At 40.8% G+C, this 27,174-nt stretch overlaps 1 protein-coding gene across 7 annotated transcripts in view; it reads right to left on the bottom strand.

Annotated features, from left to right (window-relative positions):
* plekhg5b (pleckstrin homology domain containing, family G (with RhoGef domain) member 5b) overlaps positions 1–27,174 on the bottom strand; it is a 74,014-nt gene that overhangs the window by 22,433 nt on the left and 24,407 nt on the right. For 4 of the 7 annotated variants that reach the window (XM_072696848.1, XM_072696843.1, XM_072696849.1 and 1 more), the window contains exons 2-7: positions 9,277–9,418; positions 8,704–8,803; positions 7,946–8,000; positions 5,826–5,917; positions 5,510–5,646; positions 2,518–2,684 (exon numbers count right to left, since the gene is read on the bottom strand). In XM_072696848.1, the coding sequence (XP_072552949.1) occupies positions 2,518–2,684; positions 5,510–5,646; positions 5,826–5,917; positions 7,946–8,000; positions 8,704–8,803; positions 9,277–9,319 (594 nt within the window). In that variant the 5' untranslated portion in view covers positions 9,320–9,418. Of the gene's footprint in view, positions 1–2,517; positions 2,685–3,702; positions 3,818–5,509; positions 5,647–5,825; positions 5,918–7,945; positions 8,001–8,703; positions 8,804–9,276; positions 9,419–10,125; positions 10,232–27,174 lie in introns of those variants that run through there. The other 3 variants (XM_072696845.1, XM_072696846.1, XM_072696847.1) reach the window with 3 other exon arrangements.

Consider the following 27,174-nt stretch of genomic DNA (forward strand, 5'->3'; position numbering starts at 1 on the left):
GGGAAAAAGGTGTAGGGGGGGAGGTGGAATTTTGGAATTTGGCACGGGCTGCTATAATGCAAATGCTCGATGTTCTGTCGCCAGGCAAATGCGCAAATGCAAACCTGCCTGCAGCATGTGGGGCAGCGCAAATGCAGGCCATTACATAAAATTGCTACCTAAAAGGGTTATGGAACAGAGGTCAGTTTTAGGACAAGCTTGGTGTAGGTCAAGTCGGGTCACTGTTTCTAAATCAGGGCTGCGGAAAGCGTAGTCAACTGCCCCATAGACCTCTAGTGATATGTCAATTTGGCTGGTGAGGAGGATTTGGACCTCAGCCACTTGCCCTTATATATAAGATTGTAAATAAATATAACTATATATATGATGTATTATAACTTTTTACATTGGATTTGGCCATTATATTACAAAATATAATGTAATGGACAATTAATAATAATAATAAAAAAATAATAATATTTGAAACCAACCCACCATCTTCTACTTATGCATCATATTATTATCCCTTTGGCCCTCAGGCCACCATAAACACTGAAAGACAAAAGGTTTGAGCACACCTGCTCTAAATGTTCAGGGCTCTTTAGCACAAACTTGTGGACAAACTGAAAACTCTCTGCACTCTCTGCTGGCAACACCGGCAGATGTGCTTGCCTTAACTGATGTTCATGCTGTTTTTTTATATCATCAAAGTCCTACCCATAATAATAATAATCAGTTTTTCCTTTGGATGGAGAGGCCTGACTCAACTCCACAGACTCCAAAATGTTCTCACTTTGCATTAAGGCAATGCTTTACCTTTTATGGAGGGCCAACTGCTCCTCGTTTATTAGAACTTTCCAAGAAATCCAGACAGCTTGGCTCAACAACAGGGATAAAGTGCTCAGTGCTGCTTTTTCATAAAGACCAGCCTTATGGTAGATTTGAGAGTTGAAACCCCAATTTCTGCTCGAGTATTTAAAGCAGAATTATAGTCGTAAGAAGCATGCATTATTGGCCCCGACACGTGCAGGCTCGCCTGCATTTGTTACGTAACTGTGCAGAGCGCGCAGCTTGATGTGCCATGGCAGAATGAGCTCAAAGCCACGGTCCACCTAAAAACTCTCTTCTTAAGGTTTTATTGCTAAGCTCAACAATAAAGCCTTGAACAAACAGTAAGAGCTTTAGTGTTGCAGCAAGTGTGAAGCTCACAGCACACTCTGACTTGCCCAGGGATTTGATGCCAACAAAATGCTGTTTGCACAAGCAGACCCAATGGGCCTTGGCCTGCCTGGGAGGAGAATTCCACTTCGCTGACTGGTGGTGGATACGCACTACAGGCCAAAAGTGCAGAAGAAGCAATTTTTTGTTATTCTTGAGGTTCTGAAAAAAATGTTACAACAGATTTGCTCTACTAACACCACCTTAACATGTTTATTGTTTATTTTCCCCATAATATTCCATGAAAGTTAGAGTTTTCTTACATATTTCTGGGCAGTAATATGTATAAATCTCCTTGTTTAAAGGACCATATTTTTAAGGGAATGAGGTGGAACTGATTAGGGCTTTAATAGTCTGCAAGGTCATTATCAATACTTCTATTTTTCGATATTTTATTTGAATAAATCTATTTGTTAAAATATTTAAAACATACATAACAATTTAATTGATGTCCAAAAGGGCACGAAGAGAGGTAGCATCCCTGAAACTGCTACCTTTGTGGGATTTTCTAGAGCTGCCGTAGTGAAGCAGTGGTACGCCACTGTCCATTGATGGCAGAGAGGAGCGACGACTCCTGCGAGTGGTACAGAGTGACGCATCACACTGGACCAGTTAACCTCTATAATGAACACCTTCCCTCCCCTAATACAGTCTGTGCCATGACATCCTGCTAGTGTCATTCAAGCCAAAGGTGTTTTTTCCCCACTATGCTAACATCAACAACAAGTTGTCATAATATTCCGATATGACTGTGTCTAGGAGTGTGTGCAAGACCTTATCCACCATGAAAAATATTTGCAAAAAGAGTGCTGTGTGTAACATGTACTCTCCATAACTGCTGCATTTCTGATCTCTCTTCTCCAGCAAGCACTTCCTGCTGGAGGAGGAAGAAGGCTGCAGTGGTTTACCAAGGTGCTGTGATCATACACACAGCAGAATTAAACCAATGCTGGAGTCTTCAGCAGGAAGGAGGCAATTACAAAACAGCAAAACCAGAACGAAATAGCGTACTCACTAAGTTGGTAAGCAACTGAAAGTAGAACTTTGAGACAGAGAGACAAAGAAAGAGAAAGAGAGAGAGAGAGAGACTAGCCACATATGTAGCATACAGTCGTTCAAGCAACCACCCCACGCCTTCAACTGCGAATGCCCTTTGAGTCAACAGATTTTCTGTTCTTTTCTAGGCACAGGGAAGTTACTGGCTGTGGTAATCGACCGCACGCTACGGATGTGGCAGACAGATACTAGACTGAAGTATTCTAAAGAGGTAGGGCCACATTTTACACACTACATGAGAAAAAGAGGGCTAGTGTTACTGACCAGAATGTCCACACTCTCTCGGCGGGTAAGGGAGGCATGCTCCACCTTTTCATGGGTGGGGGCGAGGATGTAAGGGCTGCCCCCGCCTGAATTCTTCATATTGGGAAGACTGAGAGAGCGCAAGTCTTTCACTCCCTGCTCCACCTTCAGCTCATCACCGGGACGAGCTACATACACACAAACAAAAAGAGGGGGGTAATGGGGGGGAAAGGAGAGGGAGAGAGCAAAGGAGAGGGGATGGTGCAAGAGAGAGTGAGAGAAAAACAGAAGAAGATAGAGAGATACAGGGAAACGAGATGGGGAGAAACAGATTGGGAGAGAGAGATAAAGAGAAAGAGAGATAGAGAGAAAGATGGGGAGAATGAGGGAGATTGGGCAAGAGAAAGAAAGAAAGATGGGGAGGGAGTGAAAGAGAGAGATGAATAGAGAGTGAGAAAGAGAGAGAGAAAGAAATGGGGAAAGGGGGAGAGAGAGAAAGAGAGAGATGGGAGAGAGGGAGGGAGAGAGAGAGAAAGAGAGAAACAGGGACACAGGGATAAGAGATGGGGAGAGAGAGATGGTCGAGAGAGAAGGGATGGGTGTGAGAGAGAGAGAGAAACAGAGGGAGACAGGAATAAGAGATGGGGAGAGAGTGATGGGAGGGAGGGGATGGAGCATGAGGAAGAGGGAGAGATGAAGAGAAAGAGACAAAGAGAGAGAAAGATGGGGAGATGGGGCAAGAGAAAGAGAGGGAGATTTGGAGGGAGAAAGAAAGATGGGGAGAGACAGGGAGAGAAAGAGAGAGGCAGACATTTGTCAATACATCCTTTTCAGCCCAACAAACAAAGGTGGACAAGCAGACAATAAGTCAATAAACAGCAAATACTGACAGCAAATCAATAAGACTTTTACATAATAAATAAGTCAGAACTTAAAAGGGTGTCTAAATGCCCACATGTGTACCCACACTACCATTAACTTCACTCACATAACAGCATCTTTACATATTAGTTTAACTGAAGTTGCTAAGTTAAATATTAAATATCTCTGATACAGTTCAGACACAACACTTCTGAAAGGACACAAGATGTGGAACACATCACATATGAGCTGGTCTATAAAATCAAGCCAAACAAATGTCCTATAATAAGTACATTACATTGACTGCAAAACAGTGTTTAACACCACAAATCTCAAAATACTCACAAAAGCTTACTTCTCTGAGCATCATTGTCATTAGTAATACAGGATTCTATCCTTAAAAGCCCCAGTCCATGCTTCATAAGAGACCATAAGCAGGATCAGCAGTGGCACTCCGGTAATGAAGTTCATCTGTCAGAGTTGACCACTCTAATCATTTTAACTTCCATTTAATTCTTCACTCCCACGTCAGCAGCAGTATATTACGCAAGTGGTGTCAGAATGTGGCAAGTGTGAGGTCTGTTGGATGTGTGTGTGTGTGTGTGTGTGTGTGTGTGTGTGCTCCTGCATGTACACTAGTTGATTAAGGATGTGTCGAGGATGGGGACTTGCAAAGACAGGCGTGTGGTTATTAGTCACACAGGAGCTGTCCGGGAGAACATAACACAGCATGCCCCTTTACCCAACATAACACACATCAGGTTTTAACAGCCACATTTCAACCTGATGTAGTTTAACAGCATCGCAAGACCTAGACTGCAAAATCAGTTGTCATGTCTGATGTCGGGCTGATTTATCTGATGGAGATTTTTTTTTGTTACAGGAAACTGTGACAGATGTAGAGATGGGTTTGTGGTAAATGATGGAAACTTTGACCAAAGCAAGGTGTTCCTGAAAAGGCCCAGTCACCAACCTTCCTTAAAGAGGCCGTCAATAGCTCAGTTTTAAATAAATATATATGGATTAGACTGACGTTTGGTTTGGGGTATGAAGGAAGTATGACCACAAAAAAGGACAATCCTGATCATCTACAAAACAAAATCTGCATTACAAAATGTGTCCACATGGTGGCACTGAAAAAAATATATAGCGACCATTAACTATATTGAGCAAACACATTAATGTAATTGTACTATATTAGTACAGTACTGCATTGGAAGCATCTTTACTTTATTCATGGATTATTAAAATGAAATGCTTATACTATTGCCAAGAATAAAGTCTATACTTTTTACTCCCTACATTTGTATTAAGGCCTCCAAAGCAATAATGGCTAATCTCAAAGCCCAGCAGATTTCTCTTGACAATCAGTTTTATGCATTTGAATATACTGCCTTTACTAAAACATCCAACATAATTCAAGTGAAAAGCAAACTTGCCAAAATAAATACAGTATACTATATTTTACTATATTAATAGTAAACTATTCAAACTATTACAGTGTTGGATACTAAAGAGGGCAGTGATTTAGCAAACTCAAGGATATTAAGGATATTTAGCCAACATCAGCTTAATTAACATTTGGCTAGAGTAGTTACATCTACTGACAACAGTTGAAGTACTTAACATCATCTTAAGTAACATTTAGCTAAGATCAGTAATTCAAACAGAGCTAACACCAGCTAGAGAAGTTACAACTAGCCAACATCAGTTGAAGTACTTAACATCTACCTAACATCAGCCTAAGTAATTAACATCTAGCTAACATTAACTAGTGTGGTTAACTTCTAGCTAAAATGAGTTAGAATAGTAAACTAGATTATATCAGCTAGAGTAGTTAACATCGAGCTAAGGTCAGCTGGAGTAGGTAACATCTAGCTAACATCAGCTACAGTAGTTAGCACTGTGCCACCAGTCACGTCTTGCCCACTTTAACAAGGCACTCGTGTTTTAGAGTAGCAAAGTGTCCTCCAAACCACATCATCAAACCAAGGAAATCCTTTATTTCTGTGTATATTGTTTGGGTGTTCCGATGTTTTCGCACTGTCCAAGCAGCAAACTTGCAATGCCCGCCTCAACACAAAATTAACACACAATCTCACAATTTTCAGTGCCCACCCTAAACCCAATACCATTTACAACTGAGCTTTACCTTTGACTTTAATGTAGTGTCCTCCGAAGGGGTAGGCCTCAAACTGGAGTGAGAGGGGGGTGTTGGACTGGTCCAGGAACAGGTCCACCCGGGACAACTCGATGCCTTTCCGTTCAAAAACTGGTCCCAGTACCTCCCTAATGGCATAATGATGGTTGCAACAGAGTCAGCCTTTTACAAGTAATTCATAAACAGAACTCTAGGCTATTCACGGGCAAACAGTCATGAGTCAGCAGTGAAAATCTTATCTACCTATCAGGAAATGGGTTCTCCGCTAAACGTAGAGTTTTACGAGAAACTCTTCCCTCTGACTCACCTCAACGTCTTCTTTTTCACAGCTGGAACAATCTCTGTGTCTATGTCAACGTTGAGGTCAAACTTGAGGGTAAAGCATTCCTTGCTGGGGTCCTGCAGGGGGAGACATTTACAACACAAGTTAAGGGCTTTTGATTTGTAGCTCAATGCAGTGAAGCAGGAATATCCTAATGAAACACTCTGAAGACAGACTCAGATATCCCACATCCTGAGCCCAGGAAAGATGACGAAGAGGGTAATGTCATTTCCTGTACAGTGATGGGGCTTTGGCAGCAAGTGGCATTTGATGTTTGACCAGAAAGCAACAAGAAACCCACAAACATGGCTGCATCTTCAGCTTTTCCTTCATACCAAAGGAAATCCTTTGGATTGTTGGAGGAAAAAAAAGAACAAAGGAAAACACGTGAAAAAAGGGTTTTCAACAGCAAAAAGAAACCAACATTGCAAGACCTAGAGCACAAAAACAAGTAGATAAAAAAAAAAAAAAAAATCTGTCAGAGGAAAGATGTCTCTGTCCATCTTTCTCCTGTCAGAAGGTAACTTATTAGTGGTGTGGAAAAACCTTCTTCCAGTTTACTTAAAAAAATAAATGGAAAGCGAGTCTGCTAAAAAGTATGGAAGCTATAATAAAGGTCAGGTCAGGTCATTCCTGACATTTTCTGAAAAACTATATAATTTCATGCATAATACTTAGCCATGGATGGGTGAATAATGGGTGCTTGGTGACTGCTGCACAGTACTGAACACTCAAATTCTCATGTAAATAAATGGTAACGTGCATATGTAGGCCAGCAGGTACCTCACATGGCCATCTTCCCAGGCTTCGATACACCCTAAGCTTAGAGCACAATAGGACTGTCAACGGTGACTCATCACTGGTTTTTCTATTTTGTTCAAGACTAGTTTTAATCCACGTGCTGGAAACCAGCCCGTAATTACTCATCAAAATTTCTTTGATGAGCTCCCTGGAGGAACTTCTTTCTAAACATGATCTAATATTGCAAACTGGTAGTGATCCACTTCTGCAGCCACTTCTAATCTCTGTGCAATCTTGAAACTAAAAAGGTTCCTAAATGTTTCTTGGCTCGGACATTCGGTTTGAGGAGATCTACTTTAATTGGTGTAGATCAGAGGTATTAACTCCCGGATCTGGAGGGCCATGGTCCAACACAGTTTGGTGATTTCTATGCTCAAACACAGCTGGTTCAAGTCATCAGATGCAGCTGGTTTCTGAAATAAAGGGAAGCACCAAACTGTGCTGTACTGCAGTTTTTCTAGTATACCTCTAGTACAGTGGTGTACAGTAACAAGGTATAGTCTACTACTTATGATGTACTACTTAGTCTGTACTTCAGTTTTTTTTTTCTTTCATCATGTTTCTATGCCACATTTTTCTGAATGCTTCACCTTTCACCGGTCAAATCAACCATTATGCACCTTATAGCTTAATCTCAAATCTCTGCAGAGCTGTGGCCTGGAGGGAACCTAGTTTGATGAAGCTATTTTAAGAGTTTTAAGAGTTTTACCCATTCCATAAACCAAAGACACAAGTGTTTAGATGTGGAATGTGAACTTTACTGTGCAGACCTCTATTTGATGAGGTTTAATCCTTTGTGGCCTTAAACTGTAGGCTAATAATTTCTATTTTAGCACTAAGCCTCATTTATACTCCCATTAAATACAAAAATTAATATTTCAGTTTCAGGCACCGTAACCGTCACTTCTTATATACTTTCACCTGTCAGGATGCAATACATCCACAAAGGGCAGTTCAGAGTCAAAGGTTACTGGCAACGAACCTTTCTACAGGGCAGGAGGTCGTGATAAGATGAAAGAAGAAGCATTGCAAATGTTTAAAAAAAGTGTCGTGTGTGGTCGCGTTTTGCTTGAACTATTGGCTACACTGGCCCTATGACTTCCAGTGGTACTCCGTTCTGTCCACCTGTATGCTTTTAGAGAATGTGTAGAGAACAAATGCAGACGAAATGAACGGAGAGTTCAAAATGAAGGCATCATCCGTGACCACATTTAACGTTGAGCATAAATGAGCCTTAAGGCTTTAGGCCATCAGTTCTCCTGTAGTACCCAGAACTCCCTGCAAAAGCACCAAGCAACACTCACATCAGTGTAACGTCTCCGGTCCCGCCTTAACTTTATCCCTCCAGCTTTACGCCCCCTGAAATAGTAGATCACAGACACACACACATACATACATATACACACACATACACACACACGTCAGCACAATTCAACATAACAGATGTGATGTAATTAACAGTATCCAGTACATGTCTATAAAAAGCTACTAAATACAGTTTATAAAGATTAAAAACTAAGCAATAACTTTACACTTCAAAACACACTTTTTTTTGTAACAATTTCTACACAACAGTTACACAAATTAAGCTTCTACCACTGTTTTCAGCTATGGGATGTACCTTATGTGCCTATATTATGCCACATAAGCAAGTCAATTTTACATTACTAGAGTTGTAATGACACAAATTACATTATTCGATTCAGTACCAGTACCAATAATAAACTATCTGTTTTCTATTGTTTATAGATGAATCAACATTACTGCAACAAGCTAACACATTGCACCCAAGTATACTAGTCAATTAAACATTCCGCTATACATTATGTTGCAGCAGAGTTCGATACATACATTGGGCATTTACATCCCTACATATTACATAACTCTTCTGAGGCAGGTTTGTGTTGATTTAGGAGGATTGCTAGATGTGGGTCTCCATTACTTGTTTGCTACATTAGCCATTTAGCTCCACTGCAAAACTGATGGACTACATTTGGATTTGATTTACTTGAAATTCTTAACATTCATTTGGACACCCAGTCTTACAACAAGGCAGACTGACCCTCGCTCAGTGCCCCCTCCTTCCTCCTCATCCAGGTCTGAAGGGGGGCTGGTGCGTGGGGGGCAGGAGCGCGTGGACACATTCCGCGCCAGGATGGAACCTAAAGAAACACACAGATGTTTCTGTCAGTGCGTATGCGTGTGTGTGTGTGTGATAGAACACACTTTAGTTCTAAATCTGATTCACTGAAAGGACAAAAACCTTTTCCTAAACACAGACAGCATTAATCAGCCTTACATTTCGCTGGACTTCACTGAGGCTAATCTAATGAGGACACATTCTTCTCTGCTTACTGATGTGACTCCACTTCAGAGCTACGGCACACCTCAGTGAGGCAGCATACTCTTCAACTGCTAAGTCCAACAGCATGTGCTTCACTTCAGCAACCAGCATTATAAGAAATGCTGAAATTCCACTAAGGTCCGGTATGAATGGAGTTCCTCCATTCATTCCAGTTTAGACTTTACAGTTTACTGTGTTGAGTGTTTATGGCTAGCTATTTGGACTGTAATATAGCAGTCAGCTCCCACAAGCTATCCTCTCATGTGTGTATGTGTGTGTGCGTATTTCTACCTTGTGGCTGCAGGTCAAAGCGAGGATGCCGGTCAAAGTGCATGTTGTCCGTCTCGTCCAGGTGGCAGCGAGAGTCACATGACTCACACAGGTGTAGGGGGCTTTTGCTGTTCAGGTCCTGACAGTCTGGATGATGGCACACCTAAACACACAAAAACACACACTTTGTAAGTGGATGGTAGCCTTCAAATTATGGATTTTTTTTGCAACAAAGGGCCCTGCACATAGCTATTTGTAGAAATGCAGCGACATGGGAATTGTGGCCCTATCCCAGCATCTGATAAGTTGCATGTATGCACCTGCAAAATGTTTACGTTGAAACGTAAACATTTACAAAACAGAAATTATGTTTTAGAAAAAGACTAAATCAACCTGGATTAGCAACAAAGAGAAATATATATAACAGTATAATAGTGTATATATCTGCCATTTCAAGCCCGATCTGATCCTTTGTTTTTACTGCTGGGTTTTAGCAGAACGTCCTACAGTGTCCCCTAGGCAGCAATAATTGCTTCGTATTCCCAGCACACAGCAGTAAAAGTGTTTTCATTAGGTAACAGAGTTTAGAGGGTTTGGTGGGCTACCAAAGTCAATAAATCAGTCCAGAATGTCACATTTTATTTTAGTCCAGTATTGATTAGCAGCATCCTATTTACATTGACAAAGCAACTTTTGGTTTTCACCATTTGTGTTGGACACAGATGGAATTTGACCTCCTCCTTCAACCCATCTGTGCAGTGAACCCACACATGCACACTAGTTAGCATGCACATACACACACAGAGGCCCTGCTTACACCTGGTATTAATATGCGTCTCAGAGACTGCCAAAACTCATAGTTGTTCACACCTGCCATTTTGAACATGTCTCCTATGGCCGCTGGATTTCTCACATCATTTCCGCTGGAGGAGGGGCAGGGCGCGCAATAATGCTGTCACTCTGCCGCTGCATTGATTTTGACACCGACATGGCTAGTCATTTGTACCTAGTCAGTTCGTTTGTTATTGTAGCATGCTCAGCTAACTCGGATGGTATTTCGTCTTGCAGTTATTACGTATTTTCAGACGGGGGCAGTGACAAGGTTGATGTGGACAGTGCTTTGCTGTAGGGGGCGCATTGAGAGGCTTCGGCTTTTCCACTACAAGAATAATGTGGTCATATGCGTGTCTGACCACCTATGAATGTGGTCTGAGTGATCGGATTACAGTGCATCCGGTCAAGTCTCCTGAAAATGCACATTTTCATTCCATACAATATACAATAAACAGGCCCAAATCTTATCAGATTAGCTGTCCAGTCATGCTGACCAGTGTTTGTCAGCCACAGTTACCCAACAGTACAATATAATGCAATACAGCAGCATGCCTTCCACCAAAAATGTTAGCTTTGTAAGAATGATGCTATGGAACAATGTGCAGTTTACTCTTGCTCCAGATTTGACCTATTTTTGATCTTTCTCCTTCCCATTTTCTCTCACCACACTCAGAGCTCACTGTTTATACCATCACAAGGGCACAGGACCAGACTTTATGGTTGGGACACCAATCCCATTACTCCACCTCTTTATCCCCCCTGCTTGATTTGAGAAGCCGGAACACGAACACGACTGCAAGCGAGGGATGGGTTGGGCTGCACAATCACAGTTAATGGTCATCGCGGTGTCAGCTTTGGCAATACTGATATTGCAATATCCAAATGAACCAATCGCTAAATGTTTGGTGTGCTGCTTTATGTGACATCCCTTTACATAATCCCAGAAACATGAGCATTTATTAGAGTAATGGAGGCCGTTTTTTTAGCGTTTCCTGTGATGTCCAAATTGTGTAGCTTTGGTGACTGAGTAAGAGCAAGTTGGAACAAAACGTCCTGCTTAGACAGCAGGGTCTATCCTCCAAGAGCTGCCTAAACCCAGCCTCACCTTAGGCCCTCAAGCACTCATCCCTTGAGGAAACACTAGGTAGCTACACGCAAAGGGTGTCTCCATGAGACTCATCCTGTGATTGTCCATGTACTGACTCCTTAAGGCATGATGTGCTACGGTATGAGTCAAAGACTGTCACGTAGACTTTAAACATCACGTCATGTAAAATAAGCCGAACAGCAAATGACCTCGACCATGACTATTTATTTATTTGTGGTCTTAGAGAGCGTTTCACTATCAAACAAACACTGAATTTCACAATGCAATCTTCTTCTCACACTAAGCCTCCATAATCTGTGTATTCTGCTAATTTTAGTCTTCCATTGATTTACTGCTATTAGCAGAAATCTCCCTGTCAAAGCACTGATAACACTGGTCTCTTTAAATGCTATAAAAATCATTCAGGTATTTGTTTTTCATGAACTGACACAGTGTCAGATATGAAGAGGCGCTAATAATTACTTTACAGAGCCTGTTCTAACATATGGAAGCTTATGGAAGCCACCATACCTCTTATGTTCCATCATAACATTGCAGTTTACAGTAAGTTGTAAGTAGACCATTATTACAATTTTCTTACAATTTCAACCAAAGGTAGAGACTTTGGTTGAAAGAAGTTCCGGTTGTCCTTTACTTTGTGTAAATATTATTAATTGATTAATAGAATTGGTGAAAATAACAGGGCTGTGTATTGGCAAGAACCTGGCGATACAACAGGTATCACAATACAGGGGTTATGATTCAATATATTGTGAGATATTGTGATTTTTTTTTATACAATTTTTGGGAAAACCTAAAAAAACTGAGTAAAAGATTGCAATGCAATCAAGACAAGGGAATCTAAAGACAGAGTACAACAACACTACCTTGTGATCAGGGTTTGAACGCAACACAAAATGAATCACTGTCTGCCACCAATCTCTGCATATAAACTATTGTATCAAACTATGATAGTGTCTTTAGGAATCGATACAGCACTGCAAAACATAAGATCACGATACTTAAGAGAATAAACATTTTCATACACTCCGACTAAATCAACTAAAATTTATATTAATGATCAAGTGCTAAAGTTACTATGGATACAAGTAAGACAAAGTGGACCTTCCTACTGAAAATGAGCTGTAACTCACTATGCTATCCTTTGTAGCAGATTCAGTTATGTTATACCAATTAAGTTATACTAGTCAGTAGTATTGATTAATGTAGTTTTTAGATGTGGGTCATGCTTGTAACTTTTTCAGTAACACACTCCCATTCTGCAGGCTCAAGGTACTCCACAAGTAGGCCATTAGCAGAAGACAAAGTAGCAAGGAACTTCATTTTCATTTTATCCTTCAAATGTGTTAGCTTCTAAATAATCATGATTTGGAACAGTATGCAGCTTACTTAATATAAATAATATTTGGTCCACTTAAGATATTTGTGTGGGTTATGAAGCAAAACCATTATTATTATTACCGTTATTTTTACATGAGCATTAAACACTCCTTATAACTTCAGTGTGAATGGGCGGAGTTGAACTGCTGATGATTGAATAGGTGGATTATTGAAAACCATAAACATGAATACAAATCAGGCTGTTCTGTAGCCTAGTTTGCATATACAGATATGTATGGGCTTTCCCATGATATGGGGCTTTTAAGAGTGGTGCGTTACATTAATGACACTGCAGCCTTTGCAGAGATACTTTTAACTGAAACGTTAAAGCTTAGAGTCCTGGTATTTTTCCTGGATGCATGCATTTATACATGCCATGAAAGTTCCGATAAGCAAGATGTAAAATCCTCAGCATGAATGTCCAATAGCTACTACAGAAATGCACTCGGCTGACCTATTTCTTTCCAAAAAATTTAAAACTCGTAAAAACAAAAACACACACTTCACTGACTGCAAATTTGACATCACTATTTCCTAATACCTTATTTTGACCCTGGCTTGTGTTCATACTTATACCCCTTCCTAACTAAATACCATCAAACTTGAAAAGTGCCTGTGTGAAAGTGGCTAAAATGCCACTGTTTCACATACAATCAGGTTTCATGAAAAAATATAAAATAAAAAGTTGGGCCATACTGAATACCATCACTCACTGCATTGCCTAAATCTTTAAGAACCGATAACTAAGCACCTACTCTGCTCACAAAACATGGTGCTTGCAATGAAGGTTTCTTTAGAGAACCAAAAGCCCTTAAATGGCATTACTTCAAAGAACAACGACTGTCACCTTTATTTTACAATAACACAGTGCTGAGTACTTTTATCCAGGTACTGCCTGACTCTTTTTCAACCGCACTCCCTCTCTTACCTTCCACACTGCAGGGTGTGGGCATGCTGCTCTCGCCATGTCCTCAGGAGCTACCAAAGGTTCCATCACGGTCCAGCACAGAAGCACACCACGGCTCCAAAACGCTGATATGCAGCCCTACCCCCAAGAGACACTGCAAGCTACCAATTAATCCACCTCCTTAGTGTCTAGCCAGGTTAAGCCCCCAGGGGGTAATGTCCCAGAAAGGGGCAGGCTTTAAAGCAGGACCACGGCTCCCCCCAGCAACCAAAAACGGCCTTCACGCTTTCAAAACCGGTCTAATCTGGGGCACTAATCACGCCGCTGCTCTGTCAAACCCATCTGACGGAGTGCTAGAGATTAGACTTGTCCCTCCGTCACGCTCTCCCTCTCTCTTGGACCCCAACTCGGAAGGGCAGTCATGGCTCTACAACAAACAGGTTTAAAATAGACGCAGAAAGAAAATGGGCCTTGTTGTTGGTAATAGGCACGACATGGCCTTCACCAATGAGCGCAATTAAGTTAGGTGTGCTTTCATGTGTTAAGAAAGACGATAACTATGTGAGCAGCTTTAGTAGGAGCTTTCGGGGAATGAATGCAATTTAATGGGTAACTAGGAGTAACTAGGTTATGGCTTATTCACAAATATTGTTAAGAAAGGCATTGTGTTGCAGCCAGTGGCACAATAAATATTTTACTGGTAAAGAGAATAAATTCAATTAAATAGCAGCAAATTCCGTAAGCAAACATCACACCATCTATATACAAAAGCTGAGGAGAAAAGGAGCATGGCTTCTGCAGCAGGATAATGATCCTAAACTAACCACACAACCTAAAGAGGCATGAGCTAAAGATTTTGCCATGGCCCTTACAGTCTCCTGGCTCTGCAGATAGACCTTAAAAGGGCAGTACATTCAGGACAGTCCAATGATCCTACAGAACTAGAAGGTTTTTTGCAAGGATGAATGCTTGAAAATCCCCCAAACAAGAACTTGGCTACAGAAGGCAATGATATAAAGGAGGGTTTCCTTTTTTACTTATTTGGAAACCGCAAAAGACTTAATAAGTTGACCAGGGATGCCCAGACTTTTGCATTCACAATTTATCACTCTTGTAACACATAACTCTTATAGCATTAATATAAGAGTTAATGCTCCCCCAAATACCAATATTAAGCAAATTCATATAGTACGGTCAATTTTCATACCGTGGTATACCTAAAACCAGTATATCGCTGCAACCCTACTAAGTCTTAAGACAAAAACAACTTGGTTTTGGTGGGAGAGTACGCACTTAAAATTTCTGAATTATGAGTTATGCTTCTCAGGTGTTAAGGATTCCCCGATTGCCTTGGTTATATACACACACCAAATACAGACAGAAATTCAAATTCCAATCCAGCTCATAAACCAAGTCTGGATACGAATGAAATGTGGATTTGGCCTTTGGTTCCAACAAATTCAGAAAGACAAATCAGAGGAGAAAAGATTCCATATTTAGACAATACCAAAAAGTTCACAAAGGTAACCAACAGACAGAGGTTTCCACATTCCAAGCAAAGTGAAAGCCTCTTGGAACAGCCTTCTGGAGCCGAAACTAAATGAAGACTTGGGGGGGGGGGGGGGCAACAAGAATCAGTGAGACAAATAAAGAGACAGAGCTTGACAAAGGAAAAAAAAAGAAGGAGCAAATGAAAAGTATTAAGGCAACATAATGCATTATGACTTTTAATTATAAGATCAACTGCACTGCCAGTCATTCTTAACCCCTTAAAAAGCCTTTTTACAAATATATTACAAACTTCTATTACCAGGGTACAGCCACCAGTTTGTACACAAGTCCCTGTAGTTACTGAGTAATACGCCTTAGTGTGTAATAAGCTTATTAAGCTTATAAGTTTATTTGTTAAGCCAATTTAGATTTGCTTGTTTAAACAATACTGTTGACTGATACTACAAAACTCATTGTGAACACTGAGATTTTTTTTGTTGCCCTTACTAAACTTACCTTGTTTACTCAACAAACAAAAAAATGTGTCAATGATACATGTGGATTGGTCCAACACATTTTGTATTGTGCCAGAGACGTTCAGTTAGCTGAAAAACTTTGTTTCGAACCAAGAGTCTTATTCCTTTATTCTTGATCCCTTATAATTGATCTGCCAAATTGTCTGCAAGATCAGCGGCAATTAAGGAGTGAACATGGGAAAGCTTGGAGAACTGCATGTGGGAGCACTGTTGAAGCCCCTGTCGTGCAAGTCTGAAAAGCCCCTCGTTACCTCTGTCCATGTGTTTTAGTACACATGTACTAAAACAGCCACATTGTGTAACACAAAATTGCTTGTTCAGGTAATGCAGAGAATCTTGTTGCCACAATATCAGGGTGAAACCTGATGGCCTGACATGTTTTTGCTTGTTTGTAATTTAGATTTCCTGATCTCCGTGACTCAGAATCTAAAATCAGCTGGATCAAACATAGTTGCTATTTTTACAGCTGGAATAAGTGTTTTATTTAAAAACAGGGTTATAGTTCTTGAATAACTTTTAACAATACCAATAATCAATAAATGCTCAGACCTTTATATGCGTAGGTTACGGGACTTTCCAATCACTTAAATTGGGCTGAATAAAATATTGTGTATATATATATATATATATATATATATATATATATATATATATATATATATATATATATATATATAAGGGAACCTTTCCAGTGGGCTTTAAACTCCTCATTTATTCAACAAAAACAAAACATTTTGTCCTAAAACTGCACAAAAACAACCTCTCACAGACACACAGTATGAGTTATCTCCACCGCCACGCCAATCCTGCCTGCTGACAAGGCAGCCAGGTCTTCAGTGCACCGTCTTCTCCAGAAAAGGAGTGGCTCACTGGCCCTCACTGGTTCTCTCAGGATTCAGACGGGCAATTAACGGCATTAAAACAAGGAGAGTTAATCACCAGCATGGCTGATTCACCCAGCCACTCACAACAGACTGAATCAGAAGCAGGTCTAAGCTCACTGCCAGACACACACACGCACACACACTCATCTTGTTACAGCCACATTGAGGAGTAGAGAGTGTGTGACTGGGAAGGAGACCGGAGACCCATGAAAGCCATTAAAGTTAAGAAAGAGGTGAAAAGTGTGCGGAGGATTTTTACTGCTACTTTCAATTACATCAAAATACCTACTAAAGCTTTTGTAAGCAACGTCATAGAAGAACCATTAAAGGTTCCATAAAGAACTGCTTCTGTAAAAGAGACTGGCTTCTGCTTTACAGGAATTGAGAACTTTTATTTTTAAGCATGTACTTTTCAGTCCAAACTCAAGCGTCTTCCTCAATATGAAAAGCAGGTTTTGACAGTTGTTCCCCCGCCCCCCCCCTCAAACGTGGCTTAAACATCTGGAAGGTTTGAGCGTAGAAGAGTGCTGACATCATAACAAAGGGATAAAATGTGTGGGCTTTGGCATTATTCCAGAAGTCAATTGTTACTATTTTGTAGTGTTCTGCCAAATAAAATTAAAGTTTTTCATTTAAAGGATTAGTTCGATAAGTGATTTATGACCGACCCTTCATGCAGTCGATCAGCCAAAACATGTTGGCTATCTGATGTGTGCGTCCTCAGCTAGGCTAACGCTGCTAACAGACACTGGACTTACACGGTCACGAATCTCATCTCAGAAAATACATGGCTTTATTCACTTCATTAAGAAAATCTTCATTTCTTTGCTTTGAGAATCTATATAGAAGCTATGCAGATGAGAACACTGCGCATTCCTGAGGCAAAGGCTATCCCTTTCAAAAGGCAGCACCAGCCAGCTGTCTTCTAACCAAATTCTGACCAAAATTGAAGGCAGGGGAGCATGTGTCCTTTTCCACTAAGGCAACCCTATACTGTTCAACAGCCTAGAGTACCTAAGCAACACGATCCAACATGCTGCTGTTGCTAGCTGTGTTAGCATACTCGAATTGGATGTCATGATATAGAATGACTCTTAAGAGTGTCCAGAATGAAACACCTGATGATGTTCCCTTTCAGGCCAACAAATGCATGACCTATACTGCGCTATACCTTGTACCAACTGAATATTGGCACATGTCTAGTCACAAGCACAAGTGCTGTAATGCTAAGGAAGCCATAACATCAGCACCATCTGTCTTGAATTTGAACTCCCAATACCTCTGAAGGCATCCTGTGATGTCTGGCACCAAGGCGTCCCAGCAGCAGATCCCCAAAATCCTGTAAGTTGTGAGGTGAGGCCTCCATATATTCCATCATAGGCAACCTTAGGTGCCTATGGCCCGGTTCGCTGGTTGAACCCACAAGATCTGCCTAATGTTTTGGAGATGTTCTGACCCTGTTGTCTAGCAATCAGAATCTGGCCATAGTCAAAGTGGCTCAGATTCTCATTCCTATCATCTTAAGAACCTAAGAACTGACTATTTACCCCTTGACAGATGCCACTGTAAATGAAGAATGAACCATATTTTTCACCGTCAGTGGTACTTATGTAATGGCTGATCAGTGTACGTTCCTGTATGTTTTAACAAGTATGTAAGCAACACTACGTAGCGTTTTCACCCTAAAGGTAACAACTCTCACAAGAACTGTGTAACGCTGTGTAACCAGAGTCAGGAAATTGTCAAATTCTGTAATATCACTTTACTGTGACAGTCCACTCTGAAATGTCCAGAAATGCATGTAAGCACCCTTTCTTGAGGTGTAGCTCAAAGTGGGAAATCCACTTCCTGACTGTAGGGGGAGCCCAGGAGCAAGCAATTCCTGCTCTGTTAACTTACTATTAGATATTTAAAAGGAGCAGACGGCGCTAGCAGTAGCAGCAGCCTTCGTTTACTCAATGTTCATTTCAGAACAGAGGTAAGAGATGTCCAGCACACTATGCACTGACTGAGTTAGAGGGCAATTATCAGGGCTTCAGCCAAGGACCACGGCCAAGGGCAGCTGAGCGAGTGTGTGTGTGCGTGTGTGCGAGTATGTATACGCGTGTGAGTGTGTGTAGAACAATGTAGATTCGAGACAGCTGCGAACACACATCGGTGCCGCTGTGGCCTCCATCAGGACTTGGCGTGTTCAGAGCCACGTAACACCTGCTGATACACCCCCCATTCTTACAGACACACACGCACACAGAGCACGCGCCCACCACACTCACTCCCACACACGTGTGCAGGCACATGGACTGGGATTGGTCAGCCGGAGGGGGTCGAATTACAAGACGTGTGTTTCCATTAAGCAACAGCTGCCAGAAGACTCGCTTTCAAGTTCCTTTAAAGGAACAGTTGAGAAAAACAAACGTACATGATCCCCCATATACTCCAACTCTGGTCGAGACATTGTGGACGTCTGAGCAAGTGGCTAGAGTATACAGTGCCATGCAAAAGTTTGGGCACCCCCTGGTCAAAGTTCCTGTTATTATGAAGAGCTAAACAAGAAGGCATAAAGTTCAAGAGGAATCATTCATCTTGTGTTAGAAACAACACTTTTTTCTAACACAAGAGTAGAAAAGCTGCAAAAGTTTGGGCACCCCAAGAGGTTTGAGCTCTGACATTTTTTAGCAAGGACCTTAATTAGCTTGTTAGCTTATCACAATTATGATTAGGAAAGGCCAAGAGATTCAAATTTCTAATCTCTCAACATACTCTGACTCCTCAATCCTTGTCCCAACAATCAGCAGCCATGGGCTTCTCTCAGCAGCTGCTTAGCACTGTAATAATTCATGTCCACAAGAAATTAAAAGACTCTAAGGAGACAATGCGTTTACAGTTTCTCGATTTCTACGATTTCATTAAGAAAGGACGGTTAACAGGAACGATGGATGTCAACAGAGCCGCCCCAAGGCATACTCGAATTATGCGGGCGCTTAAGGCCCCAATGCCACCAGGGGGCCCCCCAAGAGCACCAACATATCATGATAAAAAATACAGATTTAAAAAATAACATTGAATAATAAAACGAAATGGTATTGCACAGGTAAAAGCGATTTTTATACCAATTCATTTTCATAGTTGGCACAACAATACTGGCAAGTTGGCCAGTTGTCAATAAAGGCTTGGGCATGATAAAGCATCTGGTACTAAGGTGATGGTATGGGGGACCCCAAATGAAACTCTTCCCATAAAGGCTTGGGCTGGCCATGGATGTTAAGTTACCTGGCCTGAACATCACTGAAAATCTGTGGATATACCTTAAAAGACCAGTGAAGAAACCCTGCCATGCTGCTCTGGTCAAGCCATGAAGTGGTCTGCTTAGGTAGGTTTACTTAAGTGTAAAGCAGTTAATGACAGTCTGTTAACTATATGACGCATATAATAATATAGGAGTACCAATCAATATATTGCGACACTGTAAGCAGGGTGATGTATTGCATAGTATAGTACAGTCTACATAGTATAGTACAGTCTACATAGTATAGTGCAGTCGTAGTATAAAAACATGCCATCATATGCAGGAGTACAACACTGCTATCTAGCAGCTGGGTTTTAACATAACACTAAAAGAAACCCCTGTCTGCCACAGATATCTGAATGTAAACTATTCATTCAAAAACCAATACTGTGTTTCTAAGAACTGATACAGTATCACAAAACATAATATCGCAATACTTCGATATATTGATCATTTCGCACACCCCTTACCGTTACCGGCAGCCATTGATGTTTAACTGGAAATTGTTGCTTAGCGCTTCCTTTAAGACAACCGAGTCGTGAGCGTTTCTCGTTCTGCTGTCGCTGCTGTAGCCCTTTGATTCAGGTGGACAGGCTCAGGCTGTGTGGTGCTCAGGCTGATTTTAAGAGGAGGCAGATAAAAGCATTGCTCCGGCCGCCAGCGGTGTTGGATCAAAAGCAGACTGCAACCTGGGCCGAAAGCTTCTCATCCGCACAAGCTGTTCTGCCAGAGCACACCTCAGCGTTATATAACTCACCTCTCTTTCCTCGTCCCGCTCCCTCTGCATGAACACCGCCCAGCAAAAGTCTGAGAACACCTAAAACTACAGGTATTTTGGAGTGGATATTTGACGGGGGCGATATTTCAGCTAGTTGGTAAATGCAGAAAGAAGGCAGACAACTAACGTTACTGTTGGGAAGCCGAGTTTCACTTCTGTATTTATTAGCCCTTTACATCATTGGCTCTGCTAACAGTCAGGGCCCCCATTATCATTGCTGGTGGATTCCCAGTGATTGCAAGAAATTACATAGCATTCTCAACAATCAGCATTACATGCTAAGGCTGTAATGCTATACATGCTATAGTCTAAGGCTGGAATTAACCTTTCAATAATAGCTTTTCTGTATAAACTAATTGTAAAACATACTGTAAATTAACCCTTGACGTACTAGCAGTACAATGTAGTTTAAAGCAATTGAAAAAGGTAGCTTTAATAAGACATTATAATAAGTCATTTGTTGGAACATATCTTTATATATGTGGGAGGAGGGCTGTAGCCTTACGAATGTTGCCACTGGGTAAAGTTGAACTATATATCTTTTAATAATATTTTGGGTGTATTTAAACAAACAACTACTTCATTAAGAGTCTATTGAAAAGTTGATGGCAAGCATGGGGTGATGTGTTAAAGATAAATTAGCAGTTTAATTATGCTGTACTGATTACAACTACTAGTGCACAATTCCAAAGTGTAGGACCTTCTGCCTCCCCTGCTTTAAATACCAGGGAGAGAACATGGGTGCAGACTTGGTAAAGCAGAAAACGCTAGTCTCTGGGAAACTACAAGGAAAGGTGTCTCACTATGAGAGCAAAGTGGCAAAGGGAAGAGAAAAAGAGAAATTAAAAGATGCATGCTCAAACTGTAGCTCAGTTAATACCACACACACCATCTCACACACACACACACACACACACACACACACACACACACACACACACACACACACACACACACTCCTAAAGGCATGCTTTGGTAACTGAAAGTAATTAAGAGGCAGTTGTGGGCAGGCCTGATTGTGTTAGTGTGAGTGTGTCCACACCCAGACAGAGAACCTAACTCAATTAGGGACAAATTTCACTGCACAGATCATCCCACAGCCACAGATGCCCTTGCCTACCATACAGGCCTGCAGCAAAATGCAGTAAACAGTTTTGGACCTCATTTGTCCCATGGCTTTATCGTGACTGTCGTGCACAAATCTCAGATTTCTCAGATTTCAACTATACAGGAGGTGGATTCCAATAGGTCACTGTAAGACTGTAGTTTGTCTGTTTCTCACTTTTAGCCTCTTTTCACCCTGTTCTTCAATGGTCAGGACCTCACAGGACCAACACAGAGCAGCTGAAACTGAAACTAAGACCAAATCAAGCCTCAGCATGATAAAGGAATGCAATTGTACACAATCAGATTCCACATCAAGGTATTGAGGCAAGAGGCCACATGCCATATACATATATACATATATATATTAGTTTATTTGGGGCTTCCTTTCCTTAGAAGTGACACAAAAGAAAATGGAAATGGCACTGCTAATCTTTTTACTTTCGAGTTGGGAGTTTTCAAGGAGAAAAATTAATTTTTGTATATGAAATAATAATGCAGAAATAATCATGCTGTTGTCCATTCACAGCTGTAACACAAGCAACGTGAAAAGGGTTTATTGCGTAACTGGCTGACTTACAACAGACCTGGAGCTAGGGGTGAGCAGTAAGACAATATTTTGTTATTGTGATACAAGCAAGGATGTCGTGGATATCATCAGTGCTTAAAGAACAGAGGGTGTAATTAGTGCTGTTTACTTAGTTGCAGCAGAATATGAAGCACTGCACTCAGTATAGAAGACTATTTGACAGTTTTAAAGAACCTGTTGCCACTGATGCATTTGTCTGCATCTCAAAATATTGCAACAAATATGTATATCGTGAAATTACCATTAAATATCGTGAAATAATATCTTTACCATATACCTTCTATACCATTAGAAGCCCTTTCAAAATGGGCTCTTTCTATTTGGAAACAAAAGCAGACACGTTACTCTGCTGAGTAAAATGATGTAAAACTAAATGCTGTACCATATTCTAACTAGCCTACATATAGTAAATCATATCAAATCTATATAAATTACAATAATTCTTCAAATTAATTTATATTCAACCTATACATCATTCACTTTACCAAGAACACAGCAAAACAAACACACCGCCACTGCCAACTCGGCCTCGCCCACAACTACAAAGACAGCAGACCTGTTTTCACATCATTCCCTTCTGTATCCTTTTATTTAGAAAGCTTCGTATGCAGACAAACAGCAACTCATGTGTGACTCAACCAGAGATTTAAACACCCTTTAAGTATCCACATTAGTTCCTCAGCTAACAGCCTGGGACATCAAAATGAGTGTGAGAGCGCGAGGAAGCACGAGAGAGCAGCGAGCGAGAGAGACACATTAATGATTCACTAACCCACACGTCAGCAACCTATGACTGAGGTGTCTGATGTGACACACACTCTCTCTCTTTCCCAAACATAACACACCCACACTCTTAAGCCCAGTTACAGACAGGACGTACACATGCAGCTCAAGTGAACCCTCAGTCATTTATTTAAAAAAAAAAATCTGATTCATACCCCTCTTGTCTTAAACCCAAAGCAGAAGGTGTACACAATCAACTGGCATTATAGAAAAAGGCCTAAGTGCGCACAAAGCCCTGGTAATATGAGCTGGTGAATTAGTCAGCCGGTTATAGCACAATAGCTGACTGTAGCCGTTGTAGGCTAGGTTTTTTCTAGGTCTCTTTCTACCATGGCTCTATCATGGCTCCAGAACCGATCTAAATACTTAGACTCAGCTGAATGGACTAGCCAACAAATTCCTTCCATTCATACACAGGGGACATGCTCAAACTTTCCCTGAAGAGGGATGAAAACATTATTTTTAGGGCTGTTGATTAAACTCTATTAATTATTAAACAATAACTGATTGGGATTGACCTTAATGACAGACCTGCTATAAGTTTGAGCAAGTTGTATGATGACAATGCACATATTACATACTACTAGTCCTTTTTTTAAAGTACAATCATTTTTTTTTTAATTTTCCAAGTTTTCCTAGTACTGTCAAATCATCTAATTGTTATTTTTTTACCACTGTTTCTCAACCCTGGTTCTGAAGGCTACCATCAGGCTGCCCCAACACGCCTGATGCAACTAATCAGCTCATTAACAAGCCCTTTCAACAAGCAGGGGGTGTGTTAAAGCAGGGAGTCCACTAAAATGTGCAGGGCAGGGTGCCTCCAGGACTTGAGGGTTGAGAAAAACTGTGCTACTGTACAGTTATGTAGGAGGTAGATGCTAGAAACCACATAGACCATACATAACGTTAAAATCCTTCAGAACAGCAGCACCTTATTCCGTTTATTCTGGTGATTATATACTAATCGCTTCATACTGAATCAGAACTGTATTTTTATTACTGTATCTGACAGTTAAGCCACTAAACTGCCTCCCTCACAGAGTTCAACACACACAGACACAAGCAAAGGCAATCAGAGAATGAAAGAGAACAGACAATGGTTGAGTACATGAGCTGACAGATGCTTTGAGGCCTCAGTTCTCACTGTTTTGTCTGTGTACAGCATGTGCGTGACGGCAGTATTTAATGTAAATAAGCACGTCTGTGCTCCCACCCACAGTCAGATGGCCTGACTTTCTGCTTTATACAGCCAGTCTAATTTACTCATATCTATGCAATGCACCCATATTAAAGTACATTCTTTCTGAAGGTAAATACTGGAAATAAATGTACTTAATATTTGTAATTTGCATAGATACACCAAAATCATGATGCATTGCAATATTTTAAAGTATATCTATCTCGAGAATACAGTTTATCACCATAACAATTAGGGATGTCCCGATCAGGTTATTTTGCCCCCCAGTCCAATATGAGTCTCCTAATGCTGAGCATCAGCCGATACCGATCTGATCTTTTGTCTGTGTGAATTTGATTTATACATCTGATCCTATGTTTGTATAAACAATCCAGCCAGACAGTTTGGATAAAATCCCATTATTAAATCCCATTATTTTTTAGTAGAAGTTTCTACTGCTGGTAAAACAGAGCATTTCAGTGATAGTTTCAGATGGTCTTTTTTCATGTTCCACTATAAAACTCTCAACTCTTTTATTTACCTTCTGAGAACGTCCTCTGTGCTGCCGGCTTGGCAGTAATGCCCGTTAATGGCACCAGCTCTGAACACAGTGGTTAAAACAAAACTCTGAGCTGGATTGGGATTAAAACAGCTGAAGCCAATATGCCTGTATTGGCTCTGGACATTTCTAATAAAAAAACTATTGTTTAATTGCCAATCTAGGTTACTTTCCAATCTTCTAAATAAGTGGCGGATTACTCAATTTCCAATATATGGCAAAATAATTTTAAGCACACAAACAAGCCTAAGTACTTTAGACAACATCACATATCGTCAACCCTTTAGAAAAGGTTTTGAGGAGGCTTGCTATGTGCACAGAGCTATAACTACCTTCTCAATCTTTGAGTAGAAGAGTCTAATTTACTTTAATACACATGGGCTGGGTGGCAGAGTATTTTCGTTTTCGAGGACTCATGTCTGGCCTATAAAAAAAATAATAACTTTCTTACATAAGGCAGGGCTGCTTTCTATTAGTTTACCTCGTTTTGTTTGCCATTGACTCTCATTAACTGGGGCTAAAAACAGAAAGCCCTGTTATGACTACCCTCGTGAAGTGAGCCACAGGCGCACATGGTTTTGGGATTTTGGGCTAGAGACATAAAAGCTCTGAATGTGTTAGTGGCATTATCCACATCAAACCTCAAACAGCTTTTGTCTTTTGCCTCTAGGAGCCATTGAAGCTTTTGAGTCCAGACCATCAGTCTCTATGGTGAAACAGGCCCTGTGACAAACTGGGTACTCCTTCAGAAGAAGTCAGTGTGGATTTACTGATCCATAAAGAACAGAGTCCAACATAACAGCTGGAGGTATCTGGGTAAGGTCCGACGGGCCACAGGCTAGCAGATGTTCAGGACAGTAAAAAGTAAAAAGTGAAGTGAAAGTGCCCTAGTTCCACGCTCCAGAACGAAGATTCTGCTGAGATCTGAATGTTTGTATCTCGAGAGGCCATCACTTCAAAGTCAACACACTTCAAAAAGCTCAATGTGTCTGAGAAAATGAAGTGACCTAACCTACAGTCTTTAAATACATCTTATTAACCAAACACATTGAGCTGTGAAAGAGTGACAGAATAAGCCACTGGTCTAATTATTAGCATTAGTATGGTAATGGGATTGTGTCAGGAGATTAGGATGCGACCAAAACACACTAGTTTTATGAAACTATATGGTGTTCTCAATTTTCACTTCTTACTATTGTTGACTACTGTTGTTGTCGCATGTGGGCAATTACAGTGTCCAGCTCCTGACCTGACACCACTGGGGATAAGAACAAAATACCTGCTGGAGCACCAGGGTCTCCGATTGGTCTGAGCAAATTGCCAGAGCCAATCAATTAACCTTTGCTGCTTGAAATTGCTGTTACCTGCTAATGTGAATGCAGGATTAAACTCATGTTCAGCAGAAACAGCAGAAACTCATGTTCATCTCATGCTAAAGTCAGGGTAAGATGCATTCACATTTATCATTAGAGACAAGTCAGAATTTTAAAACAGTTACCAGTCAAAAAACGGAACTGTAAATTGCCAGTTAGCTTCTCTCTAAGGTCTCATATGCTCAAGTGTCTGAGGGTTGGGTCAGAGTTTCTCATTATGAGGAAAAACAAGAAGCAAATGTATTTTACAATCCATTCCCAAAGACGTCATACTTTTAACATCATTAATAAAAAAATAATTTGGTATCAGCTAACTACCTCTTTACAAGCCTAATCAAGGTATAAATGTGCTAAAATATGATAGGACTAGGCTAGTAATGTTACAATCAGGTGTCAATACGCTTTTAGCCTCAAACTCAAATTTTATGGAAATGTCTGTAACTGTGCTGTAAAAAAAATCCAGCAAAAACAAAAATTGCAATACAATGATTATTAATATATTCTACCATCCAACCAATATACTGGTAAAGACTACAAAAATGATGGGAACTCCAGTCAAATCCAGTTCATGCTGAAAGGTCTTGGGTTGATGTTCTGTCACTTGTTCTTGCAAAGCATCGCATTTACAGGAAGTGCAAAAAGCCACAAGCAGCAAATTTCTGAAGGACCACCCACTTCACAGGAGCTTGTGACACAACCCTGCAGGTCATCAAGGGGTTTTCCACAGTTACATGCTCTAATCAATACTGGAAAAGCGTCTGGTCCAACATGACGCGCAAAACTGACTCAAGTCTATAAATAACAAACCATGAGCTTCCATGGAAAAGGGGTAAGGCCACAAGACATCTGTTCTAGGATTAAATAAACAGATAATATGAAGCATTCCACTATTTAGACAAAGTTTGCACAGACTGCTTTACTCATGTCTGCCGCAGTGTGTAGTGACCTACAGGCAAGAAGGGCAGCAGAGCCAGCATACTGTAAACGGACTAACACCTGGTGAGGACGCTGGATTGGTCAACAGCAGCATGCTAACTTTACTACAATATGGAATTCACAGCAGCAACACTCTGGCTATCGTGATGGAGGCACTAGTTCTCAATGGTCCAAAGGTCAAAACGGGCAAAAGG

This window comes from Salminus brasiliensis, chromosome 14, assembly GCF_030463535.1.
Source record: "Salminus brasiliensis chromosome 14, fSalBra1.hap2, whole genome shotgun sequence".
In the NCBI taxonomy this organism is placed as follows: Eukaryota; Metazoa; Chordata; class Actinopteri; order Characiformes; family Bryconidae; genus Salminus; species Salminus brasiliensis.